Raw genomic sequence first — 16,814 nt, 5'->3', positions numbered from 1 at the left:
ATACCACCTGGAGTCAAACAGACATCATCATCTCATGACTAACTTAGTGACTAAATAATAAAAAAGGTGGGAGAATAAATAATGAATACAAGAAAAACTATAATGATGAAAAGAGGAAATCATCGTGTTGGGTTAACACACACACACACACACACACACACACACACCGTCCTCACTGTCTCTCTAGTCTACAGTGTGGACGTCTCTCTCTCGCTCTCTCTCATGGGTGATGCTGAATGTCTTATCACAGCTGTGATGGCGGTCGAGTCAATCCGAGCGCTGGCTCAACTCACAGGATAGACTGACTCCAACACCAAAGCCACACCCCCTTTCTTTCCCCCTCTTCTTTAAAAAACAAGTGTTCCTCTGTTCGTCAAGCCTGGGCAATAAAACAATGTTTATTTGTGTGGACAGCTGCACAGCGCACCAGGTTCATGTGTGAGTCGTGAGTAGGCCAGCATGCCAAATGCGATAAAGGATAAAAGACTTTGAGAAACACCTCATGGACCTGAATGGATGGCCCTCAAGCTCACTTTCAGTTATTTTATTAATCAGAAGAAAACTGGTCCATTCAAAGAAATAGGAATTAGCCTATCCAACCTAATCGACCAAAGGGAACCATTCGATTGTGGCTTGTTTTGGTAGAAAATGACTGAGCGTCGCCATGGCAACATTAGAACCATTTAGCACAGATCTCTTAGCCCCACCCCTTTCACCTGTCTTCTGCTCATCAACAACAACGGTGCGCATTAGTGCCCGCCCACTTTTTCAGCAGCATTGGGTCCTGAAGTATTTTTTCTATTCATTTTCTTATTGGGATTTAAAAAAAATCTTTGTTAAAAGTGTTTTAAGCTATGACCAGCTAAGGTGAAATCACAGCATTATAAACATTTATTTAAAGCAAAAAAGTATGTGAAAATCAGACAAAAAGACAAAAATACAAGAATGTGTACTTAACTGGTTTTAGTCAGAAAAAAAGGAACTACAATACAATGAAGCATTGTGAGACATAGGACATAAACACATATTCTTAGCTGTTTCAGGGAAAATTCATACTATTAAGTATGTAATAAGTCTCTGTTCACAATATTTGCTCAAAAGCCATCCATATTAAACAATCCACATAAAACTAGAGCACACTAGTAGTCATGCTATTTTAATATACTATGATTTGGGATACACTAATCCCAATTTTGCATATAATACAGCTTCGAAAGTATGCAAATTGAGATTTACCTAAAAAATGCTTTCGGGATTCATCATTATGTCCAATGGATTATGGAAATGTGCAATACAGTAAAACAGAAACAGATTAAACATTATTGAGGCATACAATATGAGTTAAATATTAACAACACCACAAACGCCCCACCTGTAAAATCATTAACTACTTAAAAATCTGACATCATATGGAGAAGCTCAGTTTTGAAAATCAATTATGAAAGAGGTAAGTAACACGAGTAAGGTCAAACATTCAGAACGTTTGGGGTCAAAGTTCAAGTCCCTATAAACCTTATCACACATGCATACAAATAGCCCATCAGATTCTAGAAGATACAGCAAAACAAGGCAGTTTTGGAATAATGAAAACTCTTCCAATTTAATTCTAACCTAAATCCACCAAACTGTTTGTTCTAAAGCCCAAATACTCATCCATGTGTCATACATCTGGTGCGTTTGTGCGTGCACGTCTTCATTAAGACCATGTGGCGTTTGCGTTTATAGCATTATAATGTGGGTAAGATGATGCAGTGAATTAAATACAGAACTGAAATCCACGTCATCGGATTCCCATTTTTATTTGGAACTTAACAGCCATGCAAACAAACACATCTACCGCACTATAAACATTATAGAGAAATCTTTACAGGTTGATACAGCTTGTGCACTATAATACCGTCTCCTTAAGTGTTGTCATGCACTAAATACTCTAAAATAGAGCCCAAATCATTACATGGAACCACCATACAACCACGCACAGAGAATATGAGCTCCTAATCCAACAGTTAATAATCTGTGGCGTATAATCTCAGGATCAGCATGCATCCATTCACCTCTTTTGACGAAGCAATTGCGTGACATTATCCATCTGTTTTTTATGTTATGAATGCTGCAAATATAACAGTTTCATTTATATCTCAGAAGTTGCAATTAAAAGTCCCCTGCAGTCACTAATTTTATCCCTTAAAAGGATAGCTCACCAAAAAATGTTAATTCTGTCATCATTTACTCACATTTAGTCATTGACTTCCATAGCATGGGAAAAATACTATGGAATTCAATGGCTACCGTCAACTGTTTGGTTACCAACATTCCTCAAAATACCTTTTTGTGTTCAACAGAATAAAGAAACTCAAACAGGTTTGGAACAACTTGAGGATGAGCAAGTAATGACGATTTTCAGTTTTGGGTGGACTATCCCTTTAAAACTGTCATAACCAAAATGAAATTTTTCCTGTGAAAATAATTTCTTTGTGCCTTAAAATGGCTTTAATATAACTCTACACCTTTATGTGGATACATGAATATGCAAATTAGTCCCCGCCTCCACTCAATTACAGCAGCTGGGACCTGCTCCACTTAAAAAAGGAACTACAATACAATGAAGCATTGTGAGACATAGGACATAAACACATATTCTTAGCTGTTTCAGGGAAAATTCATACTATTAAGTATGTAATAAGTCTCTGTTCACAATATTTGCTCAAAAGCCATCCATATTAAACAATCCACATAAAACTAGAGCACACTAGTAGTCATGCTATTTTAATATACTATGATTTGGGATACACTAATCCCAATTTTGCATATAATACAGCTTCGAAAGTATGCAAATTGAGATTTACCTAAAAAATGCTTTCGGGATTCATCATTATGTCCAATGGATTATGGAAATGTGCAATACAGTAAAACAGAAACAGATTAAACATTATTGAGGCATACAATATGAGTTAAATATTAACAACACCACAAACGCCCCACCTGTAAAATCATTAACTACTTAAAAATCTGACATCATATGGAGAAGCTCAGTTTTGAAAATCAATTATGAAAGAGGTAAGTAACACGAGTAAGGTCAAACATTCAGAACGTTTGGGGTCAAAGTTCAAGTCCCTATAAACCTTATCACACATGCATACAAATAGCCCATCAGATTCTAGAAGATACAGCAAAACAAGGCAGTTTTGGAATAATGAAAACTCTTCCAATTTAATTCTAACCTAAATCCACCAAACTGTTTGTTCTAAAGCCCAAATACTCATCCATGTGTCATACATCTGGTGCGTTTGTGCGTGCACGTCTTCATTAAGACCATGTGGCGTTTGCGTTTATAGCATTATAATGTGGGTAAGATGATGCAGTGAATTAAATACAGAACTGAAATCCACGTCATCGGATTCCCATTTTTATTTGGAACTTAACAGCCATGCAAACAAACACATCTACCGCACTATAAACATTATAGAGAAATCTTTACAGGTTGATACAGCTTGTGCACTATAATACCGTCTCCTTAAGTGTTGTCATGCACTAAATACTCTAAAATAGAGCCCAAATCATTACATGGAACCACCATACAACCACGCACAGAGAATATGAGCTCCTAATCCAACAGTTAATAATCTGTGGCGTATAATCTCAGGATCAGCATGCATCCATTCACCTCTTTTGACGAAGCAATTGCGTGACATTATCCATCTGTTTTTTATGTTATGAATGCTGCAAATATAACAGTTTCATTTATATCTCAGAAGTTGCAATTAAAAGTCCCCTGCAGTCACTAATTTTATCCCTTAAAAGGATAGCTCACCAAAAAATGTTAATTCTGTCATCATTTACTCACATTTAGTCATTGACTTCCATAGCATGGGAAAAATACTATGGAATTCAATGGCTACCGTCAACTGTTTGGTTACCAACATTCCTCAAAATACCTTTTTGTGTTCAACAGAATAAAGAAACTCAAACAGGTTTGGAACAACTTGAGGATGAGCAAGTAATGACGATTTTCAGTTTTGGGTGGACTATCCCTTTAAAACTGTCATAACCAAAATGAATTTTTTCCTGTGAAAATAATTTCTTTGTGCCTTAAAATGGCTTTAATATAACTCTACACCTTTATGTGGACACATGAATATGCAAATTAGTCCCCGCCTCCACTCAATCACAGCAGCTGGGACCTGCTCCACTTTGACTTGAATGGTGTTGACTGATGAATTTGCACATGGTTTGTCTTTAATCATTTTAAAAACACCTAAACGACATGTGAATAATGTCGAAAACTTGACTTTCACCACATAAAGCAAACTTCACATGGCAGGACATCCAGAGGTCGACAAAGAGCAAACATTTTCTTAAGATGCTATTTCAGTTTACTTTTCTAGAACATTTTCTTAACCTATAAAACAGTCTGAAAAAGCTTCAGCTTCAAGTGCAATGCACTTCAGACAGTGCTTGGAGAAAGCAGAATGCATATCTTCTTGACAAGCACTGAGATATTACCAGAGCAATAAAAAAAATCATTATCTTGGCAATAAAATCTGCCGCCATGATGCCTAATGTCAAAATGCATGATAAATGCAAAAAAGTGTGCTTATGAAATATGAGGTGACCTTAAACCTGGTAATACGGTCTGAACTCTGTAATAATTTCAAGGACTGATCATCTGTGAACCAATCTATGACCTTTGCCATGCCTCAATGTGATGCACGTTTGCAAACCTCCGCTATATCATGCAATCGAACAAACAAACTAAACGTATTTAATCAGCAAGACAGTATACTTGGTCATAATTCAACATCTAATAATACACCAGAAATCATTTCTATAAAACCTAATGCAAACTACAAGACAGAAGCTCATCGAATCTGTCTATTCAACCAAAGGGTGATTTTTTTTTTCTTTTTTTAAACAGAAACCGTACTTTATCTATGCTAAGCTTAACTTGGCACGAGATCTTTGCGTACTTTCCAATATTCAAATGCGACAGAAGTTTGAAACACTTGGACTCAAGAATTCTGGCACAATGTCTGCACAACTCAACCAGGTTTACAGTAATTAGCTGAACTCAATCATCTGTTGACAGATTCTTACTTCTCTGAAAAGCAAAAGACAGTGGCTTATCAGTACTGCCCGGTTATCAAACTAGACGTTTCTTAATAATATGCTGGAAGAACCAGATTTCCAGTGATCCTATTATTGCAATAAACCAGGGTAGGCGATGGATTTTCTGTTGTTTTGATGGTTCCCAAAAGAGCACTGAATGTTTGCACGGCTGCAGCATGATATAAATCAAAGCAACAGGGCTGTAATCAACATTATAGACTTTGGTGAAAAGATTTAACACACATGTGAACCCTCAGACATCATCATCACCATCATCAGGAAACACAAAAACCGTAACCTCACCTGCGCGTAATCTCTCTCCAGAGTGGCCTTTTTCTGGCTGTAGGTTCTGCAATTAGAAAGAAAAACACAGTGAAAAAAACTTGCAGTAAACAGAAAAGAATAACAATCAGCTTAAATTTATTATAACGACCTGAAGTTAATATGTTTTTGGTTAAATGCTTGAGATAATGTCAGTTTACCACAAGCTCAAGATATCTTTTTATTCTACAACATAACTTTTAAAAGCTTTTACCTGTCATGAAAAAGGCAAACAAGTGTCTAAATGGGACTACAGAGGTTGTTGGGGACATTAAACATCATTACACCGAACAGGTAAACTCATCTACTCACTAGTCGCTTTCACAGCCTCGTTGATCACATTAAAAACTATTCTAACTCAGACTTCAATCAAATGTTTTTAAATAAATACTTAACGCTTAAAGTTTAAAGCCTTTTTACTTATTTAGGCTTCAAAATTCATAAAAGTTGAGTTCATGTTCATTTGTAAAGATGCTGATCATGCTGAACGAAAAGTGTAAGAATCATAAACCTTTGCTGGTCACAGAGCTTATTTTCTACAATAATCCAAAAGCCAATGGAAAAATCATATTGGGTTATTTTGTCAAGGGAACTAGGGTGATTCTAACTTCAAGTCTGGCCTGCAAAGATATATCATCATTGTAGCTCAGTGGAAAAAAGAAAGAATATTCAACAAAGGTTAAAAACAGATTCTTTTGCAGTAGATTTTGGAGCACTTGTCTCCTTCTGAAACATATTATTGCTGTATCCTTATTATTTTAACTATCAATAAGTTACTGCAAAACCATGACTAAACAGCAAACCAATAGCATGCCTGGCCTAGATAACACCTGAAAAGGAAAATTGTTTTAGAACATTTTTGTGAATAGATTTGTTTGATCTTAAAATTCTTTTTTTAAGTCTTAAAAAACAGATTATTAAAGTATGTTTTACAAGAAAATGCTATTTCAGTCTTTCGACTTCAAAAATTCATGTTTAATTCAAAGTGTTATTTGCCATTTCAATTATCTGCAAAATTATAAGTGAAAATTGTTTCAAAATAAATCCTATACCATTTATTTTCAGTGCAGATTTGAATAACATTCACAATAAGACTAGAAATATGCATAAATCATGTAAACTGGGCCAGTTTTGGGTTCATGCTGAATTTAAATCATAACGCAAGATCACAAGATTCACAGTGATTTTTGAAGTTCAAGCTCTCTGAGCTGCAAGAATAATTCATCTCCCTCACACATCATACTGTGAGTTGGCCATGGAGACGGTGTTTAACATTCTTCCTCGTATGACTGGTTTGGTTTTCGAGCCAGAGGGCAGGAGGCATCCAGACAGCTGATGGTTTGAGAGCATTCATCTCCCTTCGCAGCATTACAAATGAGTACAGTCTGAGACAAGACGACTTGTTTTGCTTTTCCTCCTTCTGCTGACTCCAGTTCCTTTTCCCATGATCCCATCCCTTAGCTGCACCCTCTGATTTTAATTTCAAATCAGCTGACCTCATGACACGTGTTTTTAAAAATCATGAAGGAACGTGGTAGCAGGGCCTGTCCTATCATATGGGTGGCGGTTCATGTTTATGGGATTAGTGCGTTTGTGGACTCTGCTTTTATGCAAGACAGGAATTTCCGCCCCTCCCCCTCCCCACAGAAATACTTCCAAATACGCAGGAAAGTAAACTACAGGACCCCTCTGTGGCCCGGACCCAGAGTCCTATCAAAACAGGCCGAGATGCTTACATAGCGCCAACAGTTTATGGGGGAAGAGGTTTCGTGTGGTATGTCACACATGCTTGCTCATCGCTTTTCACTTTCCAAGGGTCTGTGGGCCAGTGAACACACCTAAGCATTTCATCCCAGTTCACAGCTACTTTAAAGGCTTCTTCGAAGACGTCTTTATCTGCTGCACATTTACACTGCATGTTCACATACTATACAAAATGTCTATAGTCGTGTGAAATTCCAGTTTTAAAGCAATAATTTATTTATTATTTTGGTAACACTTTACAGCAAGGCTCCATTTGTTAACATAAGTTAACTATATTAGTTAACATGAACTAACAATGACAAATACTTCTAAAGCATTTATTAATGTTAGTTAATGTTATTTCCAAAATGCACTAATGCATAATGGACCTGAGCTGACATGAACTAACAGGGAATATTTATATGTTTATTAACTAATGTGAACAAAGATGAAAAACTACTGTATGTATTGCTCATTGTTGGTAATATTAGTTAACTAACAAACTTTTGGGACCTTTTTGTAAAGTGTTAACATTATTCTTTTAACACAATGTCAGCAGCAAGGCTATCTTCTCGACAAGAAAACAACCAAAAACCTATATAAAGACATTTAAAATTAATATAAGAAAAAAAATCTAAAATACACAAAACATAAAAATACAACAGGTGATACTTTTTAAATACATCCGTTAGACATACCTCTGAATAAAAATGTTGTTTATTTACATTAAAAACAGTGTAAAATAAACTTAATCATACCTAGAAATTAATTGACTAAAAAAAGGTGGTAATACTTTACAATAAGATTTCATTTGTTAACAAAAGTTAACTACATGAACTAACAATGTACAGTCTTTTAACATTAATGCACTCTGAACTAACATGAACATTATTAACTAACATTAATTTTAGTTGACATTAGTTAATGCATTAACTTATGTTTACAAATGATTTAGTTCATATAACTTATTTCCATGAACAAATGTGCTAATCAACTACGGCTGCATACGAAATTGCATAGTTCCCTAATATATAGTAGGCGGGTAGCCAGGGTGCGTCTCAATCAGCTCCCTAGTTCAGTATTAAGTGCACTGCCCAGGGAGTTGAACATTTCTAGGGCCGTCCCAGTGTCAAAATCAATCCAGCGCACTGACACGCTCACTCCCTAGAAATTTCCAGAATGCATGTGAAAAACCACCGGAAATGTCTTCTTAAGTCCAACAAGCTGTCGGATAAATTTATGAACTCTTATTTTCTGTCTTTAAAAATAGATTATGTTTGTAATGATCTTTTATCCCTAATGTGCATGAAAAGTTAAGTAATTAGAGCTGTCAAAAATTTTTTTATTTCAATTTATGCATGCTCTAAAATGTTTCAATATATTTATTAAACATTTGAATGCCATTATGCATGTACATCATCTGTTTAGCTACATTTAAACAGGAAGGACAAGTGCATATTTTTGTCATATTATACAGTGATGTTGCTTCAATGTGTTTCACACACCTATACATATGACCTATATATACATATATGCATATATATAAATATACATATTCAGAATAATCTTAATTTACAACTAGGGAGCAGAATGACACACAGTGCAGGAGTGTGTGGTCAAAAGGAGGACTGTGAAACTGAAAATCATCAGGCTCTATAGGATGAAGTGCGCCTGGTGCTAATTGCACTGTCACTGCTTTCATAAGAGCATGAACAGGGTGACCTCGAGGTCCAGTAAGGCGACAGCCTGCAACAACCTTCTTTGTTGCAAAAATGAAGTCAACAAATTCGTTTTTTACTGCTGTATCATAACCCTCACCACACGCACATCGTCTGACTGAATGCCTGTTCACAGCGCACAAAATTTTGCCACAAATTTCAGCATGACAAGAAGTTAAAACAAAGCTGCATTCGAATGGACTCCTTTCATATTAAGTGGGAAATTCATGTTAAAATAAAGCAACATGTTGTATTTGAAATTACATGAACTTTTCTTGGAGGTCAACAAAAAATTGCATCAGTTTGGTGTGAATAGTGTTAATTAGTGTTAACATTAGCAGCAGATGGGTCTGAATGGATGTAAATGTTAAACCCACTTAAGAATAGAATGGAAATAATAATATATTTACATACTGTAAATGTTTCTATAAATATATTTACATAAAGTTTCACAATTTGAGTTGAATTACTGAAATAAATGAACTTTTCCACGACATTCTAATTTATTGAGATGCACCTGTATATACATATATATATGTAAACACAAAAATAGCAATTAACATTGCATTTCCACTTTAATCTAATAATTGTAAAGGGAAGGGTCTGCATGTAATTTTAAACCCAATCAGAATGCAAATAATGCAAATCAGAATGGAAATATATATATTATTTATGTATATATATATTTATATGATGCAAAAATATATGCATATGTATTCTAATCTAAGTGGGTTTACCATTACATTCAGACTCTACTTGCTTATATATTTATAAATGTATTTTATTTCAAAATTATATATCTATGTAATAACCCACTTAGAATGCAAATGTATATGTAAATATTTAAATATAAACAAACACTTCTGCCAATGAATGCACCTGGAGTGTTACTGTTTACTTTGAGCTGAATAACTCAAGTCTTTTTCTACACTTTGCACAGGATGACCACAAGTGCGGAGCGGTAACAGAAGAAGGCATACGGTGTCAAAGGTTTAACAGACTCAGTGTGTGTGGTGAGGACTGGTTGCTACTAGACAGGAAGAACGATCCACAAGAGGAGGCTGCATTCAGACAGTGAAGCATGTGAACTCCAGATGTTAAACTCTTTGCCACGACTGACCTACATAAGAAACAGCATAGTAAGGGTCAGAGATCACTTGGCCCGAGGTCACGTCTACTAATATGTCTCCTCTGTGAGCTACGCAGTCAAACTTGGCATACACTACCGTTCAAGAGTTTGGGATCAGTAAGATATTTTTTAAAAGAAACTAATACTTTTATTCAGCAAGGATGCATTCAATTGAAAGTGACAGTAAAGCATTTAAAATGTTACGTAATATTTCAAATAAATGCTGTTCTTTTGAACTTCGGAGAATACTAAAAAAAACATTTATCAAGGTTTTCACAAAAATATTAAGCAGCACAACTATTTTCAACATTGACAATACACACAGGGCTCGCAAAATTTCAAAATCACTGGTAGCCCTTCGGGCAGACATTCTTCCGATTTTTGTAGCCCAAAAAGAATTTAAGTAGCCCGAATTAAAAAAAAAAAAAAAGAAAAAAAAAAGACATCTGAACTTCACTGCGGACAAATCAGCATGATTAAAAACTTCAGTGATCGCTTTTTTTCTTCAAAAAAAGGTGTCCTTTTATTATTTCTCCAACAAAATGCTGCACATTTGTTTGTGAAATTGAAATATGTTATAATAAAACTACCTTGAAATTTTAAAACAAAACCTCAAAGATGCTAAATACATGTTATTTAGAATGCAATTAGATTGTATAATTTCGAAATTTGAAGTAAAAACTGAATGGTTTGATTTTAGCTTTGTGAAAGAGATGCAAATGTCACTCTCTGACTGCAGGTGGCGCTTATGGAACAGCAGGTATTTAGAGGCTGCTGCCCCTTTAAGACCGAATGAACGGATCCAATATAATGATGCACTTGAGATTTCTTTCTCCACTGTTTATGTTCACTTAACACATAACCGACTGTGTTTACGAGAATACTTGCCGAGACAGTTATTTTGAGATAATTTTGTGTGTATGTGTTCATTCAGATGCAAGGATACGTGAAAGAGAAATCAATTCTGTGTACGCGCATTGTCTGAAACGCGGCTCTCTGTGCGCGCTTTGAATGAGTGCACGCAGCTCCGAATGCGCGTGAATGGTTTAAAACACTTGAATGTTTAAATCGGCAAGACTTAGAAACACGTGCAAACGATCAAATATGATCCGTTTTACCCCTACAAGCTAGTGAACAACGCAAATCAAGGAAGGAGTTTTATATCACTGTTCAAGATAGCCCGTCGGGCAAGGTGGTGAAACATTTTGGTAGCCCGACTGGAAAACACAATAGCCCCGGGACGTCGGGCTAGCGATTTTGCAAGCCCTGACACAGAAATGTTTCTTGAGCAGCAAATCAGCATATTAGAATGATTTCTGAAGGATCATGCAACACTGAAGACTGGAGTAATGATGCTGAAAATTCAGCTTTGATCACAGGAATAAATTATATTTTAAAATATATTCAAATAGAAAACAGTTATTTTAAATTGTAATAATATTTCACAATATTACTCTTGAACCAATACACTATACTAGACCTCAATATGTAGCATGTTAAATTGAGCAAATGTTTTTTAGATAACATGCAAACATGCTTAATTTGCATTTTTGCAACATTACGGCATCACATTTAAAAAAAAATAGGATGTAGTATGGCATTCCGAACATACACATACAAGGAAACAAAGAGAATCGGGACGGAAGAGGAGACATCCAGAGGAAGAGGAAATGGGGTAAGATAGAGGAGTCGAAGTCAATAATTACAGTAAACCTCAGAGTGACTAATTACAGAGCAGCATCTCAGCCTGAGGAGCCGTGGACGCCTAATGACGGCTCTTGCTCTGGGACCAACAGGTCTGTCTGTCTACAGCTGGGAAAAACCCAGCAGTGTCCTTGGAAACCCTGTCAGTCCGGATTGAATGGCACTTAAATTATTAAATCAATACAGCAATGACTGCAATTAGAACTTGAATGTTATGTGCTAATTCAATCATTATATCTTGGAAGCAATCTTAACGATTCCTCTTGCAAGCATAGCTATTACTGCTATTCATTTCAACTAACCCCTAACACATCAAGTATTAAACTTAAACATGTAGGCCTAACTAGTCCCACAACAACACATTCAGAACACATTCACAAAATGAAAAAGTCTAGTAACGTTGATGACTTTAAGTGGACTTAGAAACAGAAGCATTCAGACACATCAGACACATTGTGGCACTTTATGCAGAGATTGTTTAGTGCCGAAACACACGAAGCAGACCTGAGGAATTTGAGTGCCTAGAGTCAAGCTGTAAACCCAGGAATCTCCCACAAAACTACAAACGCACACAGATCCAGCCAATGTCATTTATCTTATAGGCAGAAGTTACAAAAGAAAGTCAAACTCTAAAATAATAGTGTTCGTAAGAAACAAATCCATCATTTAAACAAGTCCTCTATCCAATATTGCTTTCGCCACTCGTTTGAATCAGGACAGAAATACGCACAGACCGTTTACAAGCCAAAACAGTCCAAAATGGTTCTAAACTAATATGTTGGTGGATTTTAATGTTAGAGACAACAGGAGATAAGACTTTTTCACCAAAGGAAGCGTTATTATGGATTATGGACTGGTATTTTGGCCAGAAGCAACACGTTAAAGTTAAAAAAAAAAAGTCTTAATGATGGATTTGCTTCTTACAAACACACAGCTTTTCACTTCACAAGATGTTAACTGATGGACTGGAGTGGTGTGGATTATTGTGATGTTTTTAGCTGTTTGGACTCTCTTTCTGACGGCACCCATTCACTGCAGAGGATCCATTGCTGAGCAAGTGATGCAATGCAATATTTCCCCAAATCTGTTCTGATGAAGAAACAAACTCATCTACATCTTAGGTGAGGACATTTACAGCAAATGTTCTTTTTTGGGTGAACTATTCCTTTAAGTACGATTGAACTATCCAAAAGACACCATAGATAAAAAACACAGGTTGCATGATGGGAGTTGTTTATACAAATTTGTGTATACAAAATGCTAAATGACTAATTACTTCCTAAAAAAACAGTCATAAACACAGTTATACACATACAGATGGGAGAGTGGCGTGTATGTGTGTTCAGTTATAAACAGATAAAACTAATCCAGAGGTCAGTAAACCTTGGATGACGTGGTTTTTGTTTCCAAGAAAGATAACTATTTTTACAGCCTAATATAATAAAATATCATAACTGTCTACTTCCACTTTTCATTTGTTGTGGGCAAATCAATTTTTTATTGTCTAAAGCCAAAAGAGAAAGTCTGGTCTTTAAATATGGCTTGAGTACCTCCTTCAATGTATTTTTTATCATCTAGCAGGTGAAGAAACATGATTTGAGGAATCGTTCATGTCTGGATCACAAACGTTCCAGGATGATACACAGTACTTTAATACTCAAGGTTAAAGGGTCAAAATTACTAACTCTAAGCATGACTCTAGGCAAGATTTTTTTTTGAAAGAAGTCTCTTCTGCTCACCAAGGCTGCAGTAAAACAGTAAAATTGTGAAATGTTTTTACAATTCAAAATATCCGTTTTCGATCAGAATATATTTTAAAATATAATTTATTCCTGCAATGCAAAGCTGAATTTTCAGCATCATTACTCCAGTCTTTAGTGTCACATGATCCTTCAGAAATCATTCTAATATGCTGATTTATATGATTTGCTGCTTAGGAAACACTTCTCATTATTATCAACGTTGAAAACAGTTTTGCTGCTTCATATTTTTGTGGATTTTTTTCCAAAGTCCAAAGGTACACATAATTTATTTGAAACAGAAACCTTTTGTAATATTTACATTTACGGTCATTTTTGATCGATTTTAAGCATCCTTGCTGAACAAAAGTATTTAAAAAAAAAATCTTACTGACCCTATACTTCTGAATGGCAGTGTACATTGTGACATTACTTTCATGACAATAAAGCACACTTTGCCTAAAATTCAAGAAATATTACTCAAAGTGCAAAATATGTATATGCAAGTAAATTACATACTTTACAGTAAAGATAATCTGAAAAACATCATTTGAGATTCAAATAAAGGGGTTAAAATGTCTGATGCATAACATTAAAAAGAATTTTAAGGGGAAAAAAATAATATATTTGAATACAAAAAAAAAATCCTAAAATTGCCTCAATTTTCTTAATGCAAAACTTTATTTTGGTTTTAAATGTGACCTGCACATGTTTTTGTGGCTTTCTGGAGTCGGTATAAAGCATTCCACTTTGAAGCATTAGGCTTGCTTGCTCTCTTTAAGAATTCATAAACGTGTACGGTTGAATTTGCTTATGAACGCTGTGTTTGTGTGGGAGAACATGACTCTGTGTTAAAGTGAGCATGAGAGAATGTGAACTCCAGGGAGACGGCGCTTGCGTCGAGCATTACAGCTCTCCTCCTTCCTTTATCAGCACCTCCTGCTCTCACATGCCTCCTCAAATTCCTTTCTCCCCTTCAGAAAAACCCCCATCATGCTCTATAACATCACACACTGGCTCACTTTTCACATTCGAATCCGTTTTGCTTGCCTCACATGTTGTAAAGCCTCCATCCTCACGGCACGGTCTGAAATCTCCAGGAATTTGCAATGTTTTCCTTCCCAGATCACAGTCATCTGCTTTTTTCCACACTAAAAGCTCACAAGAGAAAGCACACACACAGCCCTCCAGATCATCTCCAGGATAGAAGGCATGTCTGGGCCTCTCGCTCCTATTGTTCTACCGCTCTAAAAGACATCACGGAAAGTGCTATAATACTGATTCATGGTGCTAGCCAAGGCAAGAATCACTATTACTACTTCTCATAACAACCTTTAGGGATTTGAATTCTAATAATGACTAAAATAGACATCATTAACGCACTATAAAAAGTAATATTATACAACTTGTGTGCTATATAAGTCTTAGAAATTCATATGATAGCTTTATGAGAGGAAACAGTGCAAAATAAAAGACATTTAACTGTGATAAAAAAACAGTAATATTGCAAAATATTTTTACAATTTAAAATTAATGTGTTCTATTTGAATATATTGTAAAATGTAATTTACTCTTGTGATGTAAAGCTGAATTTTCAGCATCGTTACTCCAGTCTTCAGGGTCACATGATCTTCAGAAATCATTCTAATATGCTGATTTGCTGCTCAAGAAACATTTTGCTGAAAACAATTGTGCTGCTTAATATTTAAGATATTTGAACGTTGCAAAAGATTTCTGTCACCTTTGATCATTTTACTGAATCCTGAATTACAAATTGTGTGCTATATAAGTCTTATGAATTCAGATAATTGCTTTGTGTGAGGAACAGACCATAACAGACATTTTCCTCAGATTAATACTTAAAGAAATAGTTCACGCCATAAAAAAAGAAAAGAAGAAGAAAAAAAAAATTGTTTCAACTCCTTTTGTCCTTACAATGAAAGCCAATAGGGTCCAAAACTGCAGTGGACACCACTGACGTTAACTGAAAGGACAGAAAAAGACATTATTCAATCTTCTTTAGTGTTCTGCAGAGGAAAGAAAGTCATACAGGTTTGGAACAACATTTGCACATATCTAAAACTATCACTTTAATCTCATGTCTATCTAGGCCGAACTGAAACGTTCACACTACGTATCATTTATTGTCCGCGTGTGATGCAGATCGAGGCTCGAGCTGGTCTGAAATCAGTGAGCAGATGTGTTTCGGTGTTTGAGAACGCTGTTGAAAGAATGAAAAGGCTTTTCATGAAATACCTCTCAGATCAAATTAGCCTTGAGATTCGGGAGGCAGGCCGGCTCAATTTCATTAAAGCCTTTGAGAGTTGTGGGCTTGTGTGTGTGACGATGGTTGTAAGAAAAGCTCATTCATTAAAGAATGATGGAGAGCAGGATTTCTGTGCATTTGGATGATAGAGTTAATGCTCAGGTCAGATCTGACTCAGAAAACCCTGTGAGAACCCAACATAACAAGAGCAAGCATCAGCCTTCAACAACCAAATTCTAATTTTACATCAGTGTATGTGTCACAATCTAGCTATTTTTACTGGAATTCAAAGCAAAAATGGTTTCTATATTAAATAAGAATTTAATAATATATATATTTGATTTAATCCAGTAAATTAAACATCATAATTTCGCATGATTATTTACTTTGCATTAGGACCTTTGTATGAAGCACACAGTCAGCAGCAGAAATATAGCCTGCTGTCACTTTAAGAGCTGCACGGATCCAATATACTGTTACACACGGATTTTCATTCTCAAATGTTTGCATTCACTTAAGACATAACCAAAGAGGGTTTCCGTGAATAATAATCACCAAGCGCCGCATTTTGACACATTTTTACGTGTATCTGACCGCTTAGTAGGGTTGGGTACCGAACTCGGTACTTTTAAGGGTACCACATTATCTGAAGTTTTCACAGTGAATAAAGCTCATCTTCAAAACCAGCAGATTCAACTGTGAGATTCAGATCAACTGAAAGATGGAGTTCCTCTCCAAAGAACAATGTCCAAAAGGTTTATTATTGTATATCATTTTGCTTCATGATATAAATTATATCATTGTGTTTTCTTATGAGAGTTTCATGTGAGTTTCATTTGAGTTTTATGAGTTATGAGTTTAAGTTGGGGTTGGGCCGATACACGATGTTAAGCTGACATCTAGGGTTGGGTACCGAACTCGATACTTTAAAGGGTACCGACCGAATTGCGTCGGTACTACAGAGTACCGATTCACGTTAAATCAATCTGTGCCAAATTTTGGTACCTGAGAACGTATCTGGGCGCATACGCTACAGAGAGAGAAAGAGAGACCCTGTGACGTGATGTCACCCCTGCAACTCGTTCAAC

The 16,814-nt window shown here is 35.8% G+C and overlaps 1 protein-coding gene across 2 annotated transcripts in view; it reads right to left on the bottom strand.

Moving 5' to 3' along the window:
• LOC107660679 (F-BAR and double SH3 domains protein 2) overlaps nucleotides 1-16,814 on the bottom strand; it is a 96,824-nt gene that overhangs the window by 67,827 nt on the left and 12,183 nt on the right. For both annotated transcript variants that reach the window (XM_016450067.1, XM_016450068.1), the window contains exon 3: nucleotides 5,410-5,455. In XM_016450067.1, coding sequence (XP_016305553.1) covers nucleotides 5,410-5,455 — 46 coding nt within the window. The remainder of the gene's footprint in view (nucleotides 1-5,409; nucleotides 5,456-16,814) is intronic.

Source organism: Sinocyclocheilus anshuiensis, unplaced genomic scaffold (assembly GCF_001515605.1).
Source record: "Sinocyclocheilus anshuiensis isolate Anshui unplaced genomic scaffold, SAMN03320099.WGS_v1.1 scaffold948, whole genome shotgun sequence".
Lineage (NCBI taxonomy): Eukaryota > Metazoa > Chordata > Actinopteri > Cypriniformes > Cyprinidae > Sinocyclocheilus > Sinocyclocheilus anshuiensis.
Note: the sequence above shows the minus strand (reverse complement) of the source record. Positions and strands in the feature narration are given on the sequence as shown.